Raw genomic sequence first — 24057 nt, forward strand, 5'->3', positions numbered from 1 at the left:
CAAAGGTGCAAAAGAGAGAGAGAGGGGAGAGAGAGAGAGCGTGGACTGTGATGTCACTTCGGTCTCCTCCGTTTCTCCCTCTTTGCCTCCTCTCGGGTTCATTTCAGTTCATTTTTGCTTCATATTTACTGGCTGAATCATAACGACCAAGGTGCAATGAACGGGGGGAAACAGAGGAAACTCTCTGCGTGCGCGCCCCTGATGCGCGCTGCAGAACTATGGACAACTTGTCCCACGATGGCTGCGTGTTCGCTGCCTGATTCTCAATCTGCACGTGATTCTCCTGTACAGAGCAGCCAAATAAACGTGCAGCAGCCATAGAAGGTGCTCGTCTGTCCGGTAGCATCTGCTCCCTTCAGGGACCCGGACTGATTTGAGCCCCCATCTGAAGACTAATAACGCACGCGTGCGTTATTACACTACACTACTTCCTTATTCACCCACCATCCTCGGGGTCAAAGGGAGCGTTGGAGCCAGTGGTCAGTGAGGGAGCGCCATTAACACACCCTGTCTATCCCAGGACACACACACCTGTGACTACAAAAGCCATTTAAAACGTCCAGTCGACCCAAGGAGCCGGTCTCAGGACTGGGAGGAAACCAGTCTGGTCTAAAGTGGATTTGCATCGTGGCCATTAGCAGCAGGCACTCGGCACTATTCATCAGCCCCACCAGCCCCCGGGGGACCGACCCTACTTAACCTGTAAATGAGACTCCCAGGTTTTTTTTTTAATTTTTATAATGATTAAGCCACCGCTTATTGTGTGTTTGGAGCTCTTTTTCCAAATCAGTCAAAAACACATCATAGAACAAAATATCCCTCTCAGCTAATCTGGGTTCGTGCACGTTTCCGTTGTCCGCGTAGCTTCAGATTATAGCGTTACACCTTCGTTTCCACGCACCAATCTGTGTCTTCGCCGCGCCAGGACGATAAGAATCTGATTTAATGAACTGAGATGGAGACCCTCCTCTGGCAGAGAATAGAATGACAGCGTGATGAATGTGAGGGGGAGAGAATGAGAGTCACATCAAGAGGACATTTTGTGTGTCTCCAAAAGTGTCACACGTGGAAACGATCTCCTGTGTGCCTGCAGACCCGCCCGAGAGAAGGCCTTCAGTACACGTTTAAGTGCAACTATATGTTCATGCAAAGTGCCCCAAACTGACCTGGCGACACACACTCGCTCTGTGCGTGTGTGTGTGTGTGTGTGTGTGTGTGTGTGTTTTAGCTGAGCATTGTGCTGAGAGTCACAGGAATTTAAGATGACATATCTGAGCATTACTCAGTTGGTTTACTGGCAAACGCCGCGTCTCTAAATATAGCTGTCTTACGGACACACGCAGCGCCACGCCCTGGGCTGGATACGCCGCGCCGAAGCAAAAACACCTTGGAGGCACCTTTGGGCAAACATCACGCCGTCACCCCGTAATCAAATGGGTGGGTGTGTGTGGGTGGGATCAGATGCAGAGGTGGGAGGATGAACGGGCCGACACCGAGACAAACGCGGGTCAGGGATCATCCTGAGAGCTGCGGATGTTTATCCCGGGACCACCACAATGATCATGTAGGGAAATATTGGAAGGTTTTGTGGATTTAAAAGGATTTTTGGGTGGTTAAAACAATCAGACAATAATTTCTTTTTTAAAAAGTTGTTATGGACTTAATACGACTCTGTGTTTTGGACCCTTGACCTAGGTGGTGTGAGACAAGGTCACGTTTCCAGGCTTTCCTCCCGAAATGATGTTTCCTCTCTGGCACAGAAAAAGAAACGCGGCTGTTTTTGTTCACCGTGACTCCAAACTGCGTCTATACGCAGTGACGCTGTGGTCGCCCTCTGGTGGCCGGTTGTGGCAAAGCAGTAACATTCAGTAACGCCCCAAAAATGAAGCCTCGCATCGACACTGATGGTGTTCAGACTCTTAAATGATGGTGCAGTCAGCATTATCAACCCCAGGCTTTAGGCTTGTGTAGATGATAATCTTAATAAGACACATTTTACCAAGTTGGTGTTAGAAGTAGGCAGATCTGTGTCATTCCCTGATCGGCTGGGCAACCGCACGGCGCTCTCATCATTAGCCTGAGCTGTTATCCCTCTGTGGGAATTGATGGGAACATCTGGAAGGCCAGACTAAATGTTAAACTTGGGAGTTTTTAATGAAGCTGGAGTGGAGCCGAAGGCTGAGTTGAGTTGACCTCTCCCTGTGATCTAAACCGTTTCAGATTGGGATCAGCTTGTGGGCGAGCGGAGTGTCCAGCGTTCCCAGTTACTCTCCACTGTAAATGGAGAGCTCAAATCATGCTGACCAGCACCTACATGAGGAGGATAATCAGCCTTTCACACACACTTGACCCCGTCGCCATGGTTGCATCTATCCCGGTCTGATCTCCACACCTTTATCTCGACACACTAAACAGTCTCCACATCTCTCAAATCTTTTTGGTCAACATTTATATTTTTTTTTTTTTCAAAATGTTGGTTCCCAGTCGGCTGTGCCTAATAACTGAGATCTACCCAGAGGTGGGCGAGGCTGAATTCCATAACCGCATTAAAGGAGTGAGCAGCAGTATCACGGCTCATCAGTTCTGGTCATTAAGCAGCAGAGCTGGTATTTTTAGCTGAAGGATTCACTCCGAGATAGGAGCAGGGGTGGCGGCGAGCGCTGACCCTTCCTTCCCGAGTCCCTATCGCCTTTCACATGATTGTTTTTAACGTTCCACCTCCTCTTTCTCCTGCGCGTTGATGCGCCTGTACATATTCAGCCTCTAGTTCCATGCGTCTGAAACACCAGTTGAGAAGGTCATTTCCAACCTGTACTTTTGAGACCAGGTATTTTATTTTATTTTTGGACAGTGGCTCACTAAATGTCACCACACAACACACAGTAACAGCGGCATTTTCAGCTTCCAGCTTCTCCGTTTTCACTGCTTCCACAACGTGGACGTAAACCTCGTCGCATCAAACCATATACGAGGGGGGGAATATGAAAATTCTCAGGAATCCTATAGAATGTGAATAACACATCATCAGAACCCATTTAGAGGGGGAGCGAACAGAAATGGAAAATGTCAAAGCAACTGTATTAAGCACATTTATCTGTTTGTCTGTTATAAAAACCACAAAAATAAATACACAAAAAGCACAATATGCTCTTAATCTAGTCTATCACATTAATTAAATGCTGACTAAACTCCTGTCATTCACTAATAATGCTGAAAGGAACATTCATGCATGCATTGTTAGCACTGGCGCTCTCTCTCTCTCTCACACACGCACACGCACACACACACCACTTCGTTTCACAGAGAAATTAACCTGTATTGATTATATTTCCTCAGTAAATACAAAGCAGCTGCAGCTGTTCAAACCAAATTATTCCCATGGATTAAGCTGTGAAAGGTGAGCATCCGGTGGGACCTGCATGTCGCCCCGATCAATCCGCTCACTGAGCAGATCAGGAGAGGACGCGCTCTCAAAACTGCTCATGCCTGATACGAATTAAAGCGAAAGTGAAACTCACTATTGATTGATGGTGAGGTGTGATTAATTGTCTGTACAGTAGCACTCTTGGAATCTTTCCTGTCGAGGCAGAGTGGATTTACTGTTAACCAACACTACTTCCTGTTACTCAGGGTGACTGGAGCCTATTGCAGTGGACCCCAGGAGGAAACCCACAAAGGCATGAGAACGCGCACATCAAAAGGTCATAAAAGACATCAAGCGTGGAAAATTCTTCAAATTTACAGAAGCAGATGAGCAGCAGATGTTTGGATCAACTCACTCATGGAGCTTCATGGATGATCTTCATGGCAGAGGTTCAGCACAGACAGGCACAAGCTGCTGCTCTGCCCCTGAGAAGCCAAATATCGCCCAGAATCAATACTGATGCAGATATAACCGCCCAGACCGATGTCTCCATCGTGTGGCCATGAGGTAATATTACACAATTTAGGAAAGATACCTGCTGAAACTTCCTTTTTAAAAATTAGAATTTATTTTCACACTGCGGTCAGTTAATCACTTAAAATAGTGCACAAGAGGGTCCGACAAGGTCAAAGGAAACAGTCATATTTACACTGGAAGATACGACCAACATAAGCCAGTTACAGTGTGATTTATCCTTGTTTAAATAATCAGTCATTGTTTGAAATGATGGATTACTCATTCCACATAAAATTATGTGGTAAAACTTATTTGAATATGTATTCGACAAAATATTCCTTTATCAGTGTAATGAGGTTTGTTCTTCTGATTTAATTTCTTGTTCATTTCAATGATGATAATAAGACTGTTTCCAGTGGGATACACACACCCACACCCACACAAACATCTACATTTGCAACAGGCGCTGATCATAATCTCAGTTTTTAAGGGGAAAACCCACATGATGTACAGACAGACAACTGCATTATGATGCTAAGACATCAGAGGCCTGTTAAAAGGAAGACAAGAGCGGGATTTATAAAATACAACTCAAAACAAAAAATAAATAATAGTGTTTGAGACTCATACTCCAAAGTCTGGATGGTGTTTCATATGAGGAACTGCAGCACGTGTGCAGCCTGTACTGTAGGTGCAAATGACAGGAATAAAAAACACACGTCTTTCAGAAACAGATAGAGTCACAGTATTTCATTGTCTTATGAAGGAAAGGAAAAAAAAACTTGAAAAGGTGCTTGATTCCAGTAACATGCATGAGTGACAAGTTACCGGCATCCTTCAGGCTTGGGCGGAGAGATTTCTGGTGTTTATATTCCCACCGAGTACAGAGAGAGGGGGCATGTTTTTCCAGATGTGCCCAGAGACGCAGATCAGAGAAGTCATAGTGGAGCTGATATGAGAAGACCACCACAACCAGGAGGAAAGGGAAAATGCCTCAAAACTGTCACAGCATCAGACTTCCTCTCCTTTAAATGTATGAAGAGCAACTGGGCACAAGATCACTGAAACTAGCTACTTCTAACTCAATTTCATTTAGACCCACCAATGCAGCTAATTAGAGTTTAAAAATATATGACTTAGGCCGCAAAGAGCATTAAACCCTCAGTGTCCAGCAATTCAAAGAGCAGAAGACGTAAAAAACAATCATGTTGGGGAGGGTTTGGCAGCATAATGTTGTATTTTTGGTCCTATATAGAGAGAAACACTCACAATTGTTGCTGGTGGGCAGAAAACCTCCAACCTCTCTTTTAGCAAAAAAAAGTATCCATGTTGTCCAGCACTGAATGAAGGACAGGACATAAATTTGTCTGATTAGGACAGAAAGATGTCGCCCAGTGCAGCTGAGGTGAGGCTCTGTTGTGCCCTTCACACACTCACTAAGGCCTCGCTCTCTGGACTCGGTGTGCAGTTGCTTTAAATAGTTCCCTTGATGGAGTCGGGGTAAGGAGACGTCCTCGGCAGGTATCAGTAGACTCCTTCCTCTAGAGATCCTTTGGCTTCCCAAATCTTCACAGTGCGGTCACTGATTTACAAACAACAAGCAGGAAATCAGTGAACAAAAACCAGCTCAAAGTCCAAAAGACCCATGAGAATTTCAGCGTGACTCACTCTGATGCTGTGAACACTTGGTTGCTGTTAGTGGCGAGACCGTTGATGGGACTGTCGTGCCCCCGGACCTCACCGAGAGGTGCGAGTGAGTCGGCGTGCCAGAGATGCAGCAGCCCGCCTCTGCATCCGCTCAGCAGCACCGCGGAGCCGGGAACTACCCCCAGAGCGCTCACCCAGTCGCCCTGGGTGCCGGAAGACTGCGGGAGGACAACGTTTATGGTGGATAAATGATATAAGATTCGTTATAACTTACCCTGTTACACTCTGACTGTACCTGCAGCAGCTGCTTACTGGCCAAGTCCCACTTCTTGATGTGGCAATCTCTGGACCCACTAAAGAAGACGTCTCTGTGCACGGTCAGAGACTCCACGCCGTCCTGATGCGCAGGCTCGAAGGTGTGGCTGGAGCCGATGCTGCCCTGGGTGCCTTCTCCCACTTCATGCATCTGAAAAAGCAGAAGACGTGATCTGATCGCTCGTATCCTCCCGCCCTCAGTGTCATCGGTTTAAAAGAAATAAAGGCACAGATCCACTTTCATCAAGCTTCTATAAAAGCTTACTGTCTTACTTTAATGTGATGGTCTTTGGAGCCTGTAAGGACAACATCCTGTCCACTGCCCAACCTGTCAACAGCCAAACACAGGACAGGCCCCAAGTGGCCCGTCAACTTCCCCGTGGATGCGAACCTATGACAAAAGGACATATTCTAATATATTGGAGCCCTTTGCATTACTCTGACCGCCGTGTGTTACTAGACTTACTTGCGGAGGTCCCACATACGCACAGCATTAGCAGCAGCAGCGTAGAGAAAGTACCCCGACGGGTTCAGGGCGATCTGGTTGATCTGACTCTCTCCCGGTGGCACAGAAAAACTCCTGACAGAGGAAGTGGTGTCACCTGAACCCACCTGGCCCGATGACCTGACACACAAAACCACAGCGGTCTTCATTTTAGCATCAGTGAATGATCTTGACCTCCAAAGAATCAACGCGAGACAACATACGTGAGAGTGCGGACACATTTGGCAGAGTCCCGGATGTCCCAGACTTTGATGTAAGCAGTGGAAACAGTGAAGACAAGGCTGGAAGTGTACCTGGAACACACAAAGGTCTCACACGTGGAACGGCAGCAGCAGGAAACAACGCGCGCTGCTGCTGAACTCACCGGACTGACACCACACTGCTGGGATGATCTGACAGAGACATGATCTCCTGACCAGTCACCAAATTCCACACTTTACACGTGCGATCTACAAATATAAACCAGGTGAGTAAAAGCTCACTGTAGTTGATAATTACATATCAAAGAATCGGGGCTCCTTTAACCTTTGGATCCTGTGAAGAGCAGGTCGTCTGTGGCGTCGACGCATAAAACGGGCTTGGAGTGTCCCTCTGCTATATAGACACACTGGAGCTTGGTCGCGCGGCTGGTTTTAGTCGTCGTCACGGGATTAATCACACCTCTATGGCAGATCATTGCAGTGAGATTTAAAAAAAAAAACAACCTTAAATTTCAGGCTTATTCGGTTAATTCATCAGAAAACCTCTGCTGTTGAAGAAGGGCAACATTACCTATCGCCTTCAGATAATGGAGATTCCTCCAAACTGAAAAAAAAAAAGAATTACCTTATGCAAACACAAGAATTGGAGGATAAAATGAAACGGGTGTGACCTCAGCACAGGAGTCACTCACGGTGATTGGTAGTTGCTGCTTTTAGCCACAGCCTCCGCTGTGCTAACCGAAGGCGTGTGTGTGGCTGCGATGGTTGTCGGGGTTGTTTGCTTCCGTCGGCTGAGCGGCGAGCGCTCCATTTGCCTCCTCTCCGGCCCGGTCGGTGACCTGGCTCCAGACCTGCAGACAACAGCGAAACCGTGAACCACGACACACCAAAAGACACAGAGAAGATTTCAGGACGCCGCTGACTCACAAGGTAACGGGTCTGGCAGTCAGTGGAGACGGGGACACGGCCCACTCGCGCTCCTGGAGCTGTCCCGATGTCTGACCCCGCGTGTCTGACAGACCTTCCCGTTGCTCCGAAAGCGACGGCAGAGGGGAGGGGAAGTCTCCGCCGGGCACCTCACAGGACAGATCCCCACTGCTGGCGTACAGCAGCTCCATCTGAGTGGCGGCTCGCCGACGAGCCTGAGAAACCACAACAATCGGTGGGCTAATGACTTAACTTATCACGCTAAGTCCCCTTTATTTATTGCTGAATGATTTTGAAAGAATATTCTCTTTCTCCTCTTGTGTCAGCACCTTATTTCTTTGTCTGGATTCTCCACACAGCTTCATCAGATCTGACGCTAGTGTGCTGAAACAAAATGGGCGAACGGTGACACATTCATGCCGGTGCTGCACAATAAACCAAAAATAAAAGAATGAACCCGTGCGCTCGAGTTTACCTGCCCTCTGCGGCTGGACTGGGAGTGGACTCGTCACTGCTGCTGTCCTCTCCGTTTTCTACCAAAAAAAGACACACACATCTTACATTATTTGGAGCATTCAGAAGGATTCCTCGAGTGTAAAACCACATCCCCACAATGATGGAAAAAGCGAGACACTGCAGGAGGATGAAGATTACAGCGTCATCAGTTCAGGACGTGCTAACGGGAGGGGGCACTCACATCACAACACATGCACATCGTGGCAGAGTTATAGTGAAGAGTTAGTTAGTACACTGGGGCGGGAGGTTACTGCACACTAAAAGATTTCCTTATCCATGAATCTTTTACACATTTCTTGTGACAGACACAGCATGACTGCATGGTGACAGATCTGGAAACCTTGTAGTGGTGCCGAGTATTTATATGCATCTCATACTCACCTGGTGACAGGTAACCTAACTCTGTGTTCACACCAACACAACAGAACAAAGAAAACAAATCAAAACCCAAACTGAGAAGAGAAATGGCTGCATTTTTATTTTACAGGCCTCTTTTTTGTTTTGCGTTGCATTACTGATTGACTATGTACTAGATCGAATGCTGAGGCATGCAAAATAAAAGAGAGCCGTGAATGAAATGATGCACGAGAAGGTGATTTGATTTGAAGAACATGCTCAGATGGGGGAATTCGCTGGTTTTCCTGACCTTGCAGAGCGTTGCCCAGCAGAGCCTCCAGCTCTGGGTTAATCTCTGCCTTCTCCTTCAGCATGTGGAAGAGCAGCTGGTTCTGTGTGGCGCTGTTGATCTCAGTCTGCTTCAACCTGCCCTCCATCACCTTCAGCTGGGAGTCCTTCTGTGATGCTTGCAGACCCTGAAGGGCCAAACAATCACTAATGGGTGGTGTGGGAAATTACACTTGCATGACCCCATTTAAGATGCTGACACTGACGTGAGGGAGCCCTTATGGCAGCAGTGCGTGGGGGGGCTGGTGTTACCTTATTGATGGCCAAATTCATTAAGTGGTCCAGAAGAAAGCGAGCCTCTGATAAACTACAGGAGCTGATCACTGCAGCCACATCCACCGTGTCTCCTTCCTCCTGCAAATGGCCCCAAATAACACACACATTTAATAAGTAGACTTTGAGAAAGTCAGTCACAAAATGTGCGCTGGATCAAATGTATGATTTATGTGCCTTCCTTAGAAAATAGGTCTCTGAAAATGAGCAATTTCCATCTTAATTAACTCTCTGATAGAACAAGTTTGCTGTGAAGAAACTGGATGTGTAACATGATGACACTATTGGGGTTTAGGCAAATTTCCCATGAAGCTAATATTCAGGAGAATCATGAACGTCTGACATTATTTCCAAAATTGGAAGCATCTGGTCCGTTGAGCAATATGGAGCAAACTTTCTCAAACAGTTAATGAGGTCATGTTCCTGAACTCTGAAGAGAGGTTTCGTGCCTCATTAGGCACCAAAACTTCAGGGTTTTCTTGAAGCATTTTTTTGAGTCTTTGCATGATTTTTATTTGTGGGGTCAGAAAAGCTGCTGGTGATCTGTGCAGTTGTTTCTCTGGCTTCCTAGAGGCTCTGCGCTACCTAATGAAGCAGAGCTGCACAATACTCTAACTTATCAGACTCCAAAAAACTCCACCAAACTATTCCCTTTAGATTAATTTGGAGAAATATGGGCTCACCTTTGCCTCCTCCATCTGCATGATATTGGCCTGGCAGTCAGCAATGCTGTCGTTGATGTAGTCGATGTTGGCGCCCAGAGACTCCAGCTCCTCGTTCAGGGAGGCCAGACTGCGATCAGCATCAGCCCCCTCTGCCGCCATCTTTTCTCTCTTCCTGGAGACTCGCTCTCTCCTCTTGGTCAGGTCCTCACGTTGCTAAATGGTAAATTAGAGCAGAAACCATCGGGATTAGGAAGCAGCGATTATACCTTTAGGGCAAATTCCATCATTTGGTATTTAGGAGCTGTTACTCTCAGCAGCCGGTTCATATCCGTCTCCATGTTGGAGATGGTCATCCTCTGCATGATGATGTCACTGATTCGTCTCTCCAGGGATTGCCATTTGGTCCTGGCTGTCCGGGTGAGGTAGACACTTCCCATTCTCACTGAAGAATTCCTGATGGAAAAGTAGCTTTTAAAAAAACAAAAAAAAAAAAAACACAGCTTAAACTTATTTTGTAAAAAAATGTGATCTCACACCTGGCTCCATTGGATGAGGCCACTCCAGACGCGGACATCCTCCCTTGGGTGGGTTTATGGGATGTCTCAGGTAAACTCACCTTTCTACTCACTGTCCCAGACGCGGGCCTCACCTGACGCCGAAGAGCTGACACCTGAATAAGTGCATGAAAGAAAGGAGTGTTTTGTGGTTGTGCTTTTGTATTACAGTGGGACCTCTACTTACGAAATGAATTGGCTCCGGAAGTTGTTTCGTAACCTGAAAATTACGTAAGTAGGGACGCGTTTTCCATGTAAATGCCCTAATCCGTTCCAAGCCCCCAAAAATTCGGACATAGTTTTTTTTATAAATCATAAAAATGCATCAAAACATGTAACAAATACATGTTACAATTAGATTACTGCACAATAAATGTAGGAATTCAGTGCAAGGCTTCTCCAGGAACAAAATGAACTTTATTACAGGCTAATCTTACATTAGTCGTCATTACTAGCAACAAACGTTAACACTTGTGGTAACACCGCCACCTAATGGACAAACATACAAACACCCACAATAAATCCCGAAGACGATGAAGAAGACGCTGGGATACACACAAACTTGTACATATTGACGTCCCTCCTAGCCAATGGGATGACAGGAAGATGCTAGGCGATAGCCAATGGCAGAGCAGCTACAAGCATGTTTGCGTTTGCGAAACTCCGCGAGCTGCAAGTAGCAGCGGTAGCATATTTTTGCCTTTCGTATCTTGAAAATTCTTTCATAACAAGAGGAAATATTTTTCATAATATGTTTCGTAACCTGAAAATTTCGCATGTAGAGACGTTCATAAGTAGAGGTCCCACTGTATATTTAGGATTTTATGTTGAAATAAATAGAACTCAGGTTTCTACAGCTCACCTCTTCAGTCTTCCTGCGGAGCATCATTTCTTGTTGTCTCTTCTGGGCTTCCATCTGCTTCAGCTGGTACTAAAGTTTGAACAAAAACGACTTTTGATCCCGAATGAACTGATCTGAGCCGTTTGGAAATATTGAAATGTGTTTATATTGAAGATGCATAAAATAACAGCACGTCGGTCACCTCTGCTCTGCGCTGGTCTTTCTTCAGAGAGGCGATCTCCCGGTTCCTCCTGCTCTCTGCAGCTCTGTTTCGGTCCTGCTGCTCCTTCATCTGGCGCATCAGCGCCACCTAGTGCAAGTAAGAAGAAGCACAAGACAGATATTAACAAATAAACAGGAGGAGGTAATGCTAAAGACCAAAGATCCTGCTTCCTTCACCTTAGTCTTCTTCATCTCGGTCACATCCATCTGCAGTTTTTTGAGCTGTTTCTCGTACTGTGACTGGTTCTTCAGGAGTCGGGCGTGCTCCCTCTGAGCTGACTGCAGCTTCTGCAACTCCTTGTTCATGGAGCTGAGCTTCCTCTCATATTCTACTCGGATCTTTTTGGCCTTTTCCTCCATTCCCGACTCAACTGAACCTGAATAGTGACAAGACGTTTGTAACGATGAGTGAAACGCAGGTTTAGGTGGGCCGCCTGTTGCTGCGTCTCCTACCGATGTTGTGCAACACCTTGTCCCTCTCCAGCTGCGTGTCTCGGATCTTGTTCTGCAGCATCGTCAGCTTCTGTTCATACTGCTGCTTCAGGGTGTGTAGACGCCGCTGGCTGTTCTCGAGCTCATCTATCAGCTTCTGTTTAATGGCGATCTCACACGTGATGTTGGCGAGGTCGGCCTGGACGTCTTCTGCCGCACAAGAAGCCGCATCTAAAACCCTCTTCAGTCTGGACGGGTAAAAAAGCTGTGGCCGATTATATTCACCTTTCTCATCCAGCTCCTCAGAGTCCGAGTCCTCAGATGTCTCATCTCCCGCCAGGTCGTATTCATCCTCCTCAGCATCAGCATCCTCGGCTTCGTCGTGGTCACTGCCCTCCTGGAAACAAACAAAAGGGAAAATTCAACTAAAACAAGGGTAGATTGTTTAAATCGTGCAGTCTCAAAGTGCATGAGTGTGCACGCCACCTCTGCCACGTCTTCATTGCTTTGCTCCTGTTCATTATCCGGCGCTTCCTCTTTGTTAGTACTGAAACAGAAAAAAAAACATTAATTCAGAGTAAATTCAGATGTTTCCGCTGGCATTGGAGGTCAAGTTTAGAATTATCTGGAAAAAAAGGGGATGAGGAGCACATGCAAGTGATGACACACAGAATGAGATCAGGAGCAGGTCAGTCGAAGATCAACGTGTGATTACTGTTTGATAGTGTCACAGGATATCAATCACACATGGAACTGTAGATCAACAATGATGAGTCCAATATATTAATATGATTTCATTATGACCCAAACAAAAATGGTGTTTTAAGCTCTAATCAACCAAAGAGACCAAAGAGACAAAGGGTTAAAAGGCAACAATTATATCTGCCTCCCCCCAGGAGCAGGAGGCACCTGCCAGTGCACAACAATGTTAGAGATTAGTCACTCTCGGAGCTCAGAAAGGGGAAATGATCACTGATTAACTGAAATCCTGACAATTGCTCAATTGTTCAGGTTTCAGAGTCAACCTAGTTCTGGATTTGGTCTACTGGAGCAAACCTGGGGCCTTCAGCATGCCAGTGCTGGTGACTCTCTTCATATCTCCTGAGTCTTCAAAGAGAAAGAAGTGGGGATGGCGGTGAGGCGGGGAGGTGAAGGAGAGGCAGAATGAGGGAAGTTGCAAGGTGAGAAAGAGTGAGAGCAGGAAGAAAAGAGTGGGTGAATGCTGAGAGTGGGATGTGAGGATGCCACTGACATGCTCACACAGACAGATAAATGTCTGTCAGTCTGTCAAACCTTCACAAACATCATCTCCGCCTTGTTTGAAAAGATCTTACCTCTTTTTCTTCTTCTTCTTTATTTTCTTGAGCTTCTCCAGGTTTCGCTTGGCCATCTCAATGACTTCGTTGGCCTCCTTCTCAGGGACCACCAGGGCAGAGGAAAAGGACCCCGGGCCCCCGTACAGGGAGGAGCGCGTGGAGGCTCGGGACAAGCTCTTCCTGAGATTTTCACACACAGCCTCGCTTTCGAGAAGTTTGGCTCTGAAGGAAGTCACGTGTTCAGCTTAAGGTGTTTTTGATTTGGGAATATTTCGTTTGAAAACTTGGACTTTATAATGAATCAAAGTTTGTACCGGAGTTCCTCGATTTCTTTGATGTAGTTCTGAATCATGTTTCCGATCTCTTCATTGCCTTCACCTACAACCAGAAATCAGGAGTTTATCATTAAAAAAGGAATTGTTGTGTACATTTTCTCTTATTTCATGGTCTTATATCACTACTTGGCTTGTTTTATGTTTTTAATTGAGTCAAACTGCATTCATCTTGGCCTCAGAGTCATTTCATAGTTCTGGAAGCATGATTAGAAACTCAACAGTTTCTGAAATGTCTAAAAACACCACAGCAATGTCCCTTTTAAATCCTTGCCACAGCGCACAACAACTGTTTTGGCATCATAGGCAAGAACAAACAACCTGCAATTCTGTCAAAAATAATAAACTAAACAATATATAAAGTAATTTTTGAGTCCCGACCTGCTTTGGCCATAACCTGGTAGGCTTGGTCACTGAGGATCTGTGTGAGTCTGGCTCTCTGAGCATCGATGGTCTCCTGCATTGCCTTGACTCTCACTCTAAGGTTGTTGTTCTCTGTCTGCAGCATAGAGTTCTCATGGACCAAGTCATTGATGCCCTCCATGCCATCTTCGCCCACCATGCGTTTCCCCTGAGGATACGCTCCATATAAGTTATATGGAATAAAAATATCTCTCTCCCCTCTGAATACGCTCAGCTCACCGTCTTATACTCCATCAATTCCATCTGCAGTCGTGCGATTTCTGTCCTTAATGCGCTGATCTGTTGACTGGCTTTGTCCTGGTTCACCATCACCTTGTTCTTAATGTTTCGGGCTCTGTTGGCGTACTTTAGAGTGTTCAAAGTCTCCATGAAGTCCCGGTCTGACGGACTGATGCAGGCGATCATCATCGTTTGACTAACATCGGAACGACAGGGTTAGTGAATGTACATGTTTTTTATACGTTTCAATGAGAGGCAACCCAACAAACCTGTTGCCGCCCAGTGAGTCCTGTAAGAGCCGTGTTAGTTTGGAGTCTCTGTAAGGCACGTGGGTGGAGCGTTTACTTCTGTCTCCCAGAGCGCTGATGACATTTCCCAAAGCCAGCTGAGAACAGACACGTTTCTTTCAATGTGAAAACTGACAAATATTCTATCTTTAACCAGAGAAAGATGCGTTCCGAAGTGCAGCCACTGGGAGGCGCTCTTGGTCCACATTCAAGGTTTAATCTGGGGCGTGGACTTTAGGTTTCTCTGTGTTTCATAGTCAAAACAATAGTATATAATTCAAAATGACAACTAACAAATTCCTGAATAATGAATAATTAAATAGTGAAGAAAGAAAAGATCAATAAAGTCACGGTTGCCTAGTAATAATACAGGCACCAATTAAGTCTCCTAATGTGATCAACAATAAAATAATGACGTCCTCTTTAACCAGCATGCTCTCCATTTCCTCACCAGACCACAGTTGATGGAGATGCCCTCTTTTGCTCGGTCTCCTGTCGCCCCGGTTCTCTTCAGCCTCTCAGAACCTGCCAGATCCACAAAGTGGAATTTGGCCGTCAGCGTTTCAAACTCACTGATGTCCGAATTGCTTGCGAGACGATTGTCCGTCACGGTTTCCTGTAAAAGAGGACAGGACACTCATATGCATGTCGCACACTGCAACTCTTTTAAGGGGTGAAGTCCGTGGCGCACATACGTTGTTGTCCGGGGCGCACACGCGGACTTGGCACAGGTGGATGGTGAAGATGGCGTGAGAGCGAGAGCTCTGCACATTCATCTGTGTGCTGGCCGTGGTGCGAGACAGGGCGCCTATCTTCAAGCACTGTATCATCTGGAGAGAAGCAACGGACAGGGCATAATAATAAAAAACATGAAACAAACAGTAGTAAAAACAGTTATCACCTTACCCATTCTTCAGATTACATAATGAAGAAAAATATGCAGATATTGTGCGAAGAAAAAAAATACTGCAAAGAGTTGGTGCTGCTTTCGAACTGAGAATGGAGAAAGTCCCAGTCCATTTCTAAAAACGTCTAAATATAATCAAATTTGGACTAACCTCAGCTGCAGACGTGACGGTGCGCGTGGTCACGCCGACGGTGTAGATGCCCCCGTTGGCGTCCTCGTGGATCCTGATGTTGGATCGTTGTTTTCTGGCTTCGGGGTCTCGTGCTGTATCGAACAAGTCCAGCACTTCCTCATTGTACAGCTGGAGAGGATGTTGAAGAACAAAGAAACACAAAAAATGAGAAATCAACCATCATAATTTAGCTCCTTTCCCTTCGGCTCTCAGCAGCCACTTATTGGCAGCTAAAAATAAAAGGGGACACGGACAGACTGATGACACTTTAATGGCTAGAAGCTTTCAAAACTTTCAATCAGTACAGCCCCTTGACCTTTGACCCCTGGCTGTCTGCATGCGATAGCTACAACTAACTAATGGACCCTGAAAAGGGGTCTATTATTTAAAGCCTGTTGTTGTTTCAGCACCAAAAACACTGATTTGTAATGCATTTTCTTGGTGTGTGTGCGCTTCCGCACCTCCAGGAACTGCGCGTTAATCTTGAACTCGGGGACAGGCCTGCCCTGCGCCGTGGCAGCTTGTTTGCGCTCCTCAATTCCCCTGAACAGGTGGTTGACGGCGCGGGGAATTATGCCCAGCTCATCGTCGCCGATGTTGACATCAAAGCCGGTTCCCATAGTGTAGGTCTTCCCCGAGCCTGTCTGGAACACAGGAAAAGAGATCTCACTGCTCAGAGGTCGGGGTGCTGCTGAGTTTCCCTCACACCACGGGGAGGGGTTGGTTTCCATGGTGACAAATAGAGGAATGTGGCATTGAGCTGAAATTCATGCATCACCCTTTCTCTCCCTGAATCCAACCATGATGAGTGTGTCTGTCAGATGAGAGAGGGTGGGCGAGCAAAAAAAACAGTTTGCATTTGTCCCATTTATTAAGCCTGATCGTTCCTCTGGCTACCATGGTCACATTTAAAAACACTGCTGATCTGTGTGTGTGTGTGTGTGTGTGTAAGGCTCTTTGACAGCAACATAAAAGGCCACAGGAACAATATAAGGAGGGAATAATGAACAGAGACATGGTCAGTTAAGAAAAACCTTTTGGTTGTGACAAAAATATCTTGGCAAACTGGAAGCTGAACAAATACAAATTTAAAAAGTTAAAAAAGTAAAATAAGTTGGTGTTCAGTAAGAATAGAGCTGGCAACCAACATCTTATTAAGATAAAAATGTTGAGGTCATAGTTTAAAAAGGAGTAACAAGTTTTGTTCTGAGCTCTGCTCAGTTCAAGTCAAGGATAAAAGGGGCGTAAAAAGAAAAGCGGCGCTGGTGAGAGCAGGTCGGACCACGTCAGCTGACAGCAGCGAGGTCTGTTCACACTTGTATGACACCGCTCGTGATTCCGAATGATAATCTGCTTCATCCCCTCAGATGTGTGTGTGCGATGCTAACACGTGGGACGTGTCCTCACGACCAACCTGTCCGTATGCAAAGATGGTGGCATTGTATCCCTCAAAGCAGCCTTCGATCAGTCGCCCGGTGCAGTGCTGGTAGATGGTCTCCTGCTGAGTGTCTATGTCAAAGACGTGGTCGTAGGTGAAGGCCTTGTCCTTGCCCAGGACCACCTGGGGCTCGCCGGGCATCACAAAGGTGCAGATGTGGCAGCCCTCGATCTTCTCTTTGGCCAGCTGAGGACGGATCCTGCAGGACAAAGGAAGCAGATGGGGGGAAAAAATCATGACATTGGTAAATTTGGTGCTTATTAGCAAGACATACAGTGAATAATACAATGTTAAACAACAAAGCATAAAACACAGACTCATGTAAGTGTTGCTTTGAGCTAATTTGTTAATATGCTAACACGATGCAGCCACAACTGATACAATCAGCTCGGTTAGCAGCTTTTTATTTCCTCCTCAGCAAGATAGACTGATCAGATCAATCTATCAATTAGTCCTAAATTGTGTCAGTGTTCAGTAAAGTAAATAAATACCAGACAGTTTAAAATCCAAAGTTTACCTGACTGCATTTTAAACTCTTGCTAACTCACACTTTCACTTGCAGGCGCTAACATGCAATAATAGCTGTGCCACAAAGTGCAACTGGGTCAGTTGTTACAGAGCAGTAAATTTCCCAGGTTACGTGGTGAGTCAAGCATCTCACTGAAAACACAATCATGGATTCAAAAACCAGAAGCCAAACATGGATTCTTGAAAGAGCTGATGATTTCATTTGGGAGCAGGAACTGTTTACGTTTTCAGTTAATTATCTTTTCAGGACTGTATTTGGTCACCAGGAATCCCCAGGTAAGAGGTCACATCAGCCCCCTCTGCAGCAGACGGGACATCCATGGCCTTAAAACTGATCCCGTCTGGAGCAGAGCTCCTACGGGCTGCAGATGAGTGCTGCTACTGTGTAGCGCGTTTGTGTGTGCGTGCACGTGTGTGAAAGAACCTGACACACAGTGGCCCCACTGTTTAGAAAAGAGAGAGTGACACTTCTCTGGGCAAGCAGCCCCACCCTGGATTTTATTAAGGGATTATTGTTCATTCCAGAGCAAATAAACACAAATTATGACATCATTTTACCTCTCATCACTGAACTCATTGTCCACCAGGAGAGGAAGTGGCAACACTTCAAATAGGCAGCACGCTAGCCCCTTAGGCCGTTAAATATGGATTCATCCCTTTTCCACCACTTTATCATGATATCAAATGGAAAATTCACTTCTTGAACATATATATCATTTTCAGCTGAACCCAGATGACTAAAGCTTGCAAAAGCAATAATACCCAGGAAACATGAGACTCTCGAGAAGCGCGATAAATGGCTGCTATTGTGGTTCCCTGCTGGCGTGTGGTGATAAATGTGACACTTTGCATGCATTTACATTATCTGTGTTACATTTGTATACGACAGTGTTAAGTAAAGACAGGAAAGACCAGCTGAGTGAAGCTGAGGAACCGGCCCCAGTCAGAGGGTCTGGTCCTTTAAGGAGACTGTAATTCAGGAAGGTTCAGGAGTGAATCTGCACTAATCCCTTTTCCACCATCCCAAAACATGACACAGAGCTATTACGCTGATCTACGGTAACAGCGGAGGCCCTCATTATCTGCAGCAGGTCCCTCTCACAGGAGATGGGAGTCAAACGTATATACCTTAATGTTCATAATAGAGTGTATCTAAACCAAAACATTCAAATCAAAAGGTTGTCACGATGCAGACAGTGTCCACAGATACAGCCGTCTGAGAACATGTTAGAGATAAGAGGAAACAAATAAGATAAAAAGGGAATGTGGGTGACAGACCAGACAAAATAGGGAGGACAGGCTGCTCCGTGCAGAAGTCGCCAGTACATGGCAGTAATGGTGCTGTGGTGCAAAGGCGCTGCGCTCCTGTGTGTATTCACAACACAGGTGACGGAGTTGGTGGAAAACTGGTGGTGAATCAGGCCCCTGCTGCAGTGTTACACACGTGAGGGACTTGAGCTGCGGTTGGGTTCTGGCCGCCCCCACTGGAGCTCAACCCAAAACACTCTGTTCTCCTGGGTGAACAAGGGCTGCCCTTCAGCGCTGCAGACTTTCGACGTTAATCCTCCATCTCGAGTGACACACAGGCTCCTCAAAGGCTGTTTGGGGAGGAAATTTAACTCCAGAACACTCTCCAGGTGCACACACATTCCTCAACACCTTATAGTAAATATAATTGCACTGTCTGGGTAATGTAGCATAGGTAATTATGTAGATACCTGCCAAATATTGAGGCCCGTTTATGCAATGTTTGTTGACGTCTGATGCTTTGCTGAGGCTGTGACCCTAAACCCTTTGAGGAGCCTAAAGGCTGATGTAAACCCAATTTCAACAAGATCGGAAGGAGGCGGGTGTTAAAAATGAGAATTACACATGATTTCCCACTGAAACATACAGGGGATGTGTGGGAATTCTTCATCAGTAATCTAATTAATACGACGTGCGTAAATGTGGGTTCGCACGCGTGTCCGTCTGCGCATGTTTGTGTGTCTCACACGATTGCAAATCCACGTGCCTTCGTAAGAGGATTCAGTTCTGTCTCTCTCTCATACGCACAGGCTCCCTGCGACAGGTCCGGTTACTCCCGACCTCTCCAGCTCATTCCTACGATTACAGGAGGAGCGTGAGAGGAGCTGAGGTCCTCGTGCACCAACAACCGGTGATTAAGTCTGGAGGTTTCCTTTCATGTGGGGGGTCCAAAACTCCTTGCGCTGGATTGGAAATTAGCAGAGTGCTGCTAACGTTGCATGAAGAGAGAAAAAATAGATCCGTCATGACCGTGTGCTTCCGGTCACTGACCGAATTACAAGCTGACGTCAGACACAGATGCGGCTCATCGTGCGGCGTCACCACTGAGGAGCCCGAGCTCCCTGATTCAATAACTGGTAATGTGAGCTCTGGTTGGGTCATCATACAGCTCAGGGCAGCGCTGAATGATGCAGCAGAAACACTGTGACACACACACACACACACACACACCATCACCTGACTTCATCCATGCTGGAGTATTTTTGGATGCTGCACCATTTGATGGGCCACCTGATCCCACTGCTATGATTATATTTAATAAATTCATTAAAATTATATCTCATAAATTAAAACACAAAGCAGATCAGCCCATTTGCTTTACGTGTCTGTACTTTTATCTCAAGCAAGAACGCTTTCAATAAGATGCCCCAAAATGGACCAAATATGTCACATGATGAGGCTATTTGTCACACACCTTCTTCCACATCCTCTGACACTGTTGTGTATTCGTGTTCAGTCAAATTAAACTCTTGGTGCCTAAGCAGCTGAAGAATGTCTGCAAACACTGTGTTGAAAATATGAGCAGACTGGAGGCCTCTGGGACTATAGCGACAATCAGCCCCCCCCTGACACACACACACACACACACACACACACACACACACACACACACACACACACACACACACACACACACAAACTCTGGACAACTCTACTCATTTCAGATGTCTTTACTTGAACAAAATGTACGGCAGTGTGACCTATTACGCAACGTCAGGCTCAATGATGTGCACAAGTCAAAAGAAGAATCCTTTGGAAGATGCAAGAGAGACCCAGCAGGTTCCCAGTGCAATAAAATGGCCCAAAGGTGACCTAAACCAGGCTGAGACGCAGTAATGGTCGCCCGGGGCGACGGGATGGTTAAAGAGAGTGAAGGAGAGTAATGTCTCTTTCTGTTAGCAGACTAACAGTGCCCTCACAATGGAAAAGCTTCTCTATTTACAGTAAATAAGCTGAAAATGTAGACTGATATATAGTTTCATATAGTCTAGTTTGTAAGAGAGGAGTTATTGAATATCCAAATATCACATGACAGCAGCTGGCAGATGGCCTGAAGAGTTGCCTCATGCATATTTACCACTGACACGCTCGGACGGACGCAGGCCTGCGCATGCACACACACACACACCACACACACACACACACACGCTCCTTCAGTGTTTCTGCAGAATTTGGCAGCAGGTGGACGACCTTCCCCTCCCAAACAATCCACAAATGGCGTCGTGGGCGGGGCACGTTCCGGTCGATTTCGCAATGACTTTGGAGGAACCTTCACCATGATATCATCTGCGGCCTAAAACGCTGCTCTTTGAGGTTCATAAGAGTGTAAAAACAAGCAGAAGTGATTCCCTAAACATTGATGGAAATCCCCTGGAACTTCAGTACATCTGACTCCTGTGGTTAAAGACCAACAAGAGCTACTTGATCTGATGGGATATTAAAAAACATCACCTGACAGGATCCTGGAGGCCACGTCTGCACCGCGACCCCGTCGAGGATAAATGGCTTCTTTTCAACGAAAGAACGAATGCACACACAGATGGGCCATTACATAATGACAAAGTGGAACACACAAACATATTTACGCATGGGATGGTTCCAGGGACGTGTTAGTGAATGTAGGAAATGCGCTTCCAAACCAAAACCAGCAGCTGTGGCACCAAAACTAACGTTTCTATCCAAGATGCAGAGTGCTGCAGCCACTCTGGAGGCACATTCCAGCCTAATTTTGCCTCAATTCATCAAGGACGCCTGTTTTGATAAGGGATTAGGAACGTGCCAACAGATAGTGTAAACTCAGCAGGCTGGGGCAGGTACTGGTTGGTAACCTGACGCAAGATTACTGTCAAAACACGCGGTTAACTAAACTACTGCACACTGGGAAGAGTGCGCAAAAAGCAGCTTTTAAGATGTGCAATTTAAGACCCGCAAAGTGTTCGGAGGTGTGTCGACAGATCATAAACAGAGAGGATTCCTGCAAATAACTCAATGCCAGGTGTTGTAAGACAAAGCTGTTGAGCTGCAACACCCACAACAAACCATTACATTTTTAAATGATATATATAGAAAAGCTTTTGTTGATAGTCCAATTTCTGGCATTAAATAAAAGGTCATGCATTAGTACATACAAATACATTAAAATTAGACATTACTAAATATATTAAAGTGACAAAGAGTGTGTGTATGTGTGAAAGAGAGAGAGAGGGAGCGAGCGAGAGAGAGATCTGCTGACATTACAGCATCATTTTCCAAAATACTGTCAGTACATTTCAAGTCCTGGATGATGCCATTTCTTACTCTGAATGACTTGACACATTTGGATAAAACACATGTAGCAGTTTACAGTCTCAGGGTGGTTGGTGTGTGAACACAATACCTGAACCATATACATAAAAACTAAGAACAGAAGGGACAGTAAAACAATGCCCAGCTCACTGGTCATGAATAGCAGTTAAGGGGAAAACCAGCTCAGCTCTTTAAATAATGAATGAAGCCTGAGCACTCAAAGACGTTAGAAAGGGGAAAAGTTTCCATGGAAAGACTCCAACTTTTATATCATCACCAACAAGTGTTTATGCAGATAAAACTACACAGGAATCTAAATAAGTCAGCACACATTCATCTACACAAAGAGGCTAAATGATTATTTCAAGGAAAATATTCTGCTTCATCTTTAGGATTAATGTTGCATTCCTAAAGTTACCATCAAACATAAGTCTGTGGTTGAAAAAATGTTGTTTCCAACTAGTCTAATTCCAATGTGGCGCATAATTAGTGCATTGTAGAGTGTAGAGCAATTACTACTCATAATTATATTTGTCTTTAGGTCATGGTACTATTGATTTGAGGGTTGCTATGACAGCATGATTGTATTGTTACACTAATATAATCCAAATGCATCTGCCCACTGCCAAACAAGGTATTTTTCCTGTACTTTATGTCATACAGCTGGGGAAAGATGATGTATTAAGGGTCACGGTGACGGATCTTTTACTGTCTGTGAAGCAGAGAGACTAATAAAATGAGCTGGCTCAGTAAACACACTTGTGGGTCAAAGTCTGAATGCAGAGAGCAACAGGAAACATGAGCCAGCTTTTGTCCTGTCTTCCATAGATCTGCTTCACATGACTGTTTTGATTGCGTTTAAAATGCACGCACGCACACGCACACACACACACACACACACACACACACACACGCAGAATGACCCGCTCGTCATTTGAGTAGGTGACAGGAAGGGTCAGATCAGTGTGATACAGCAGAATTTGCAAGACATTAGCCTCCTCCCATTTCTCCGCTCTCTCAACAGAGAGAGCTAATGTGTCGCTTTGTGTACAGGTGACACACTCGCACGCGCACGCACGCGCACATACACACACACAGACACAGGGAAGAGTTTTTCCTAATCCCTGCAGCTGAGATCATTCATAAATCTACGCCACGCGCAGGTATTAACAAAAGAAGCTCACTCCAGGGGCTGAACTGGCAGCTGGAGGAGAAGCGGAACAAAAACGACACGATAAAAGCGTCCGCAAACGCTTTTGAGGCACTTTTGGACTGCGCCGCTGAACCGTAAAAAGCATTTTTGTGGCCGGATCAGCGGAGGACTCAATGTCGAGATGTTTGTGACAGGTGTAACACGATAGCGCATCCTAGCAGAAGAGGGCTACATCCTCACCTCAGGGCGACTCGCACCGAGCTCTCATCCGGCCCGCTGCTCATGTTGTCACCGGGGGACAGTCCCAAACAGTCCAACTTAAAAATAGCTTAATTTCCCCTTTTGTTGATCCTCTTAGGGGGTGAGAGCGCCGCCTAGCCACGCTCCTTCGCCGCTGTGGCTCCTAGCAAAGCGCCCGTATTTATCCTCAGCTCCTGCCGCCTCCTCTAGCGCTTCACCGCCTCCTCCTCCTCCTCGACCGCCTGGAAATGAGAGGAGCCATCACGCAGAGCCACTCCAACTCTTCTCGGGCGATTGGTTCCATCGTCGGGGGGGACACACGCACTGGGCCAGACGGCTGCAGTCACCTCTTAGCCGGCATCGTTTCACTCAGCCTCCTGCACGAGAACAGGTCCGTCTCTGTGTGCGCGTGGACGACAGCGAGCCAATCAGCGTGCAGGCTGATGAGGGGCTACGTCACTGGGCTCCGCCCCTTGCCCTGGACCAATCAGGAGCATCTTAGCCTCAACAATAATACAATAAGATATAAGAAAACATCTCCTATTACCGACGACTATTACGGTTGCTTTTTTATTTGTAGACTTTAGTTTTAAATGATTAAGTCATCATTACATTCGAACAGATACGTTCCAAAAACTGAGTTCGTCTAGCACACGAGAAAACGACATGAAAGTTATGTGCTGCTACCTTGTGGTCAAATGATAGTACTCGTTTTCAATACGTTTCGCCAGCAGATGGCGACAACAACCGTCTTGTATTAATACATACAAACATAAGGTTTACAGTAT

General features: G+C 46.0%; 1 protein-coding gene across 4 annotated transcripts; it reads right to left on the reverse strand.

The window, feature by feature from the left end:
• Positions 1–3969: 3969 nt before the first annotated feature.
• On the reverse strand, positions 3970–23681 carry LOC101073939 (kinesin-like protein KIF21A). Of its 4 annotated transcripts, none has more exons than XM_029825353.1 (37): positions 23270–23681; positions 16732–16954; positions 15779–15961; positions 15297–15446; positions 14934–15068; positions 14690–14854; positions 14221–14336; positions 13952–14147; positions 13691–13880; positions 13292–13355; positions 12996–13199; positions 12718–12768; positions 12148–12208; positions 11947–12058; positions 11683–11868; positions 11407–11606; positions 11210–11317; positions 11029–11097; positions 10149–10282; positions 9921–10065; positions 9631–9825; positions 8927–9028; positions 8637–8802; positions 8372–8392; positions 7950–8007; positions 7804–7858; positions 7475–7689; positions 7240–7398; positions 7119–7151; positions 6873–7009; positions 6712–6796; positions 6551–6640; positions 6309–6467; positions 6116–6233; positions 5823–5993; positions 5549–5745; positions 3970–5462 (listed from the first exon to the last, which is right to left on the reverse strand). In XM_029825353.1, exons 1-37 carry the CDS (start codon positions 23311–23313, stop codon positions 5405–5407), a joined length of 4755 nt encoding a protein of 1584 aa, XP_029681213.1. In that variant the 5' UTR covers positions 23314–23681; the 3' UTR covers positions 3970–5404. The 4 variants fall into 4 exon arrangements, with proteins under 4 accessions (XP_029681213.1, XP_029681212.1, XP_029681214.1 ...); XM_029825352.1 differs by having other exon boundaries at positions 11683–11871; XM_029825354.1 differs by lacking the exon at positions 12718–12768 and having other exon boundaries at positions 11683–11871.
• Positions 23682–24057: the final 376 nt, after the last annotated feature.

The sequence above is a fragment of the Takifugu rubripes genome, chromosome 18 (genome assembly GCF_901000725.2).
Source record: "Takifugu rubripes chromosome 18, fTakRub1.2, whole genome shotgun sequence".
NCBI classification, from domain to species: Eukaryota; Metazoa; Chordata; class Actinopteri; order Tetraodontiformes; family Tetraodontidae; genus Takifugu; species Takifugu rubripes.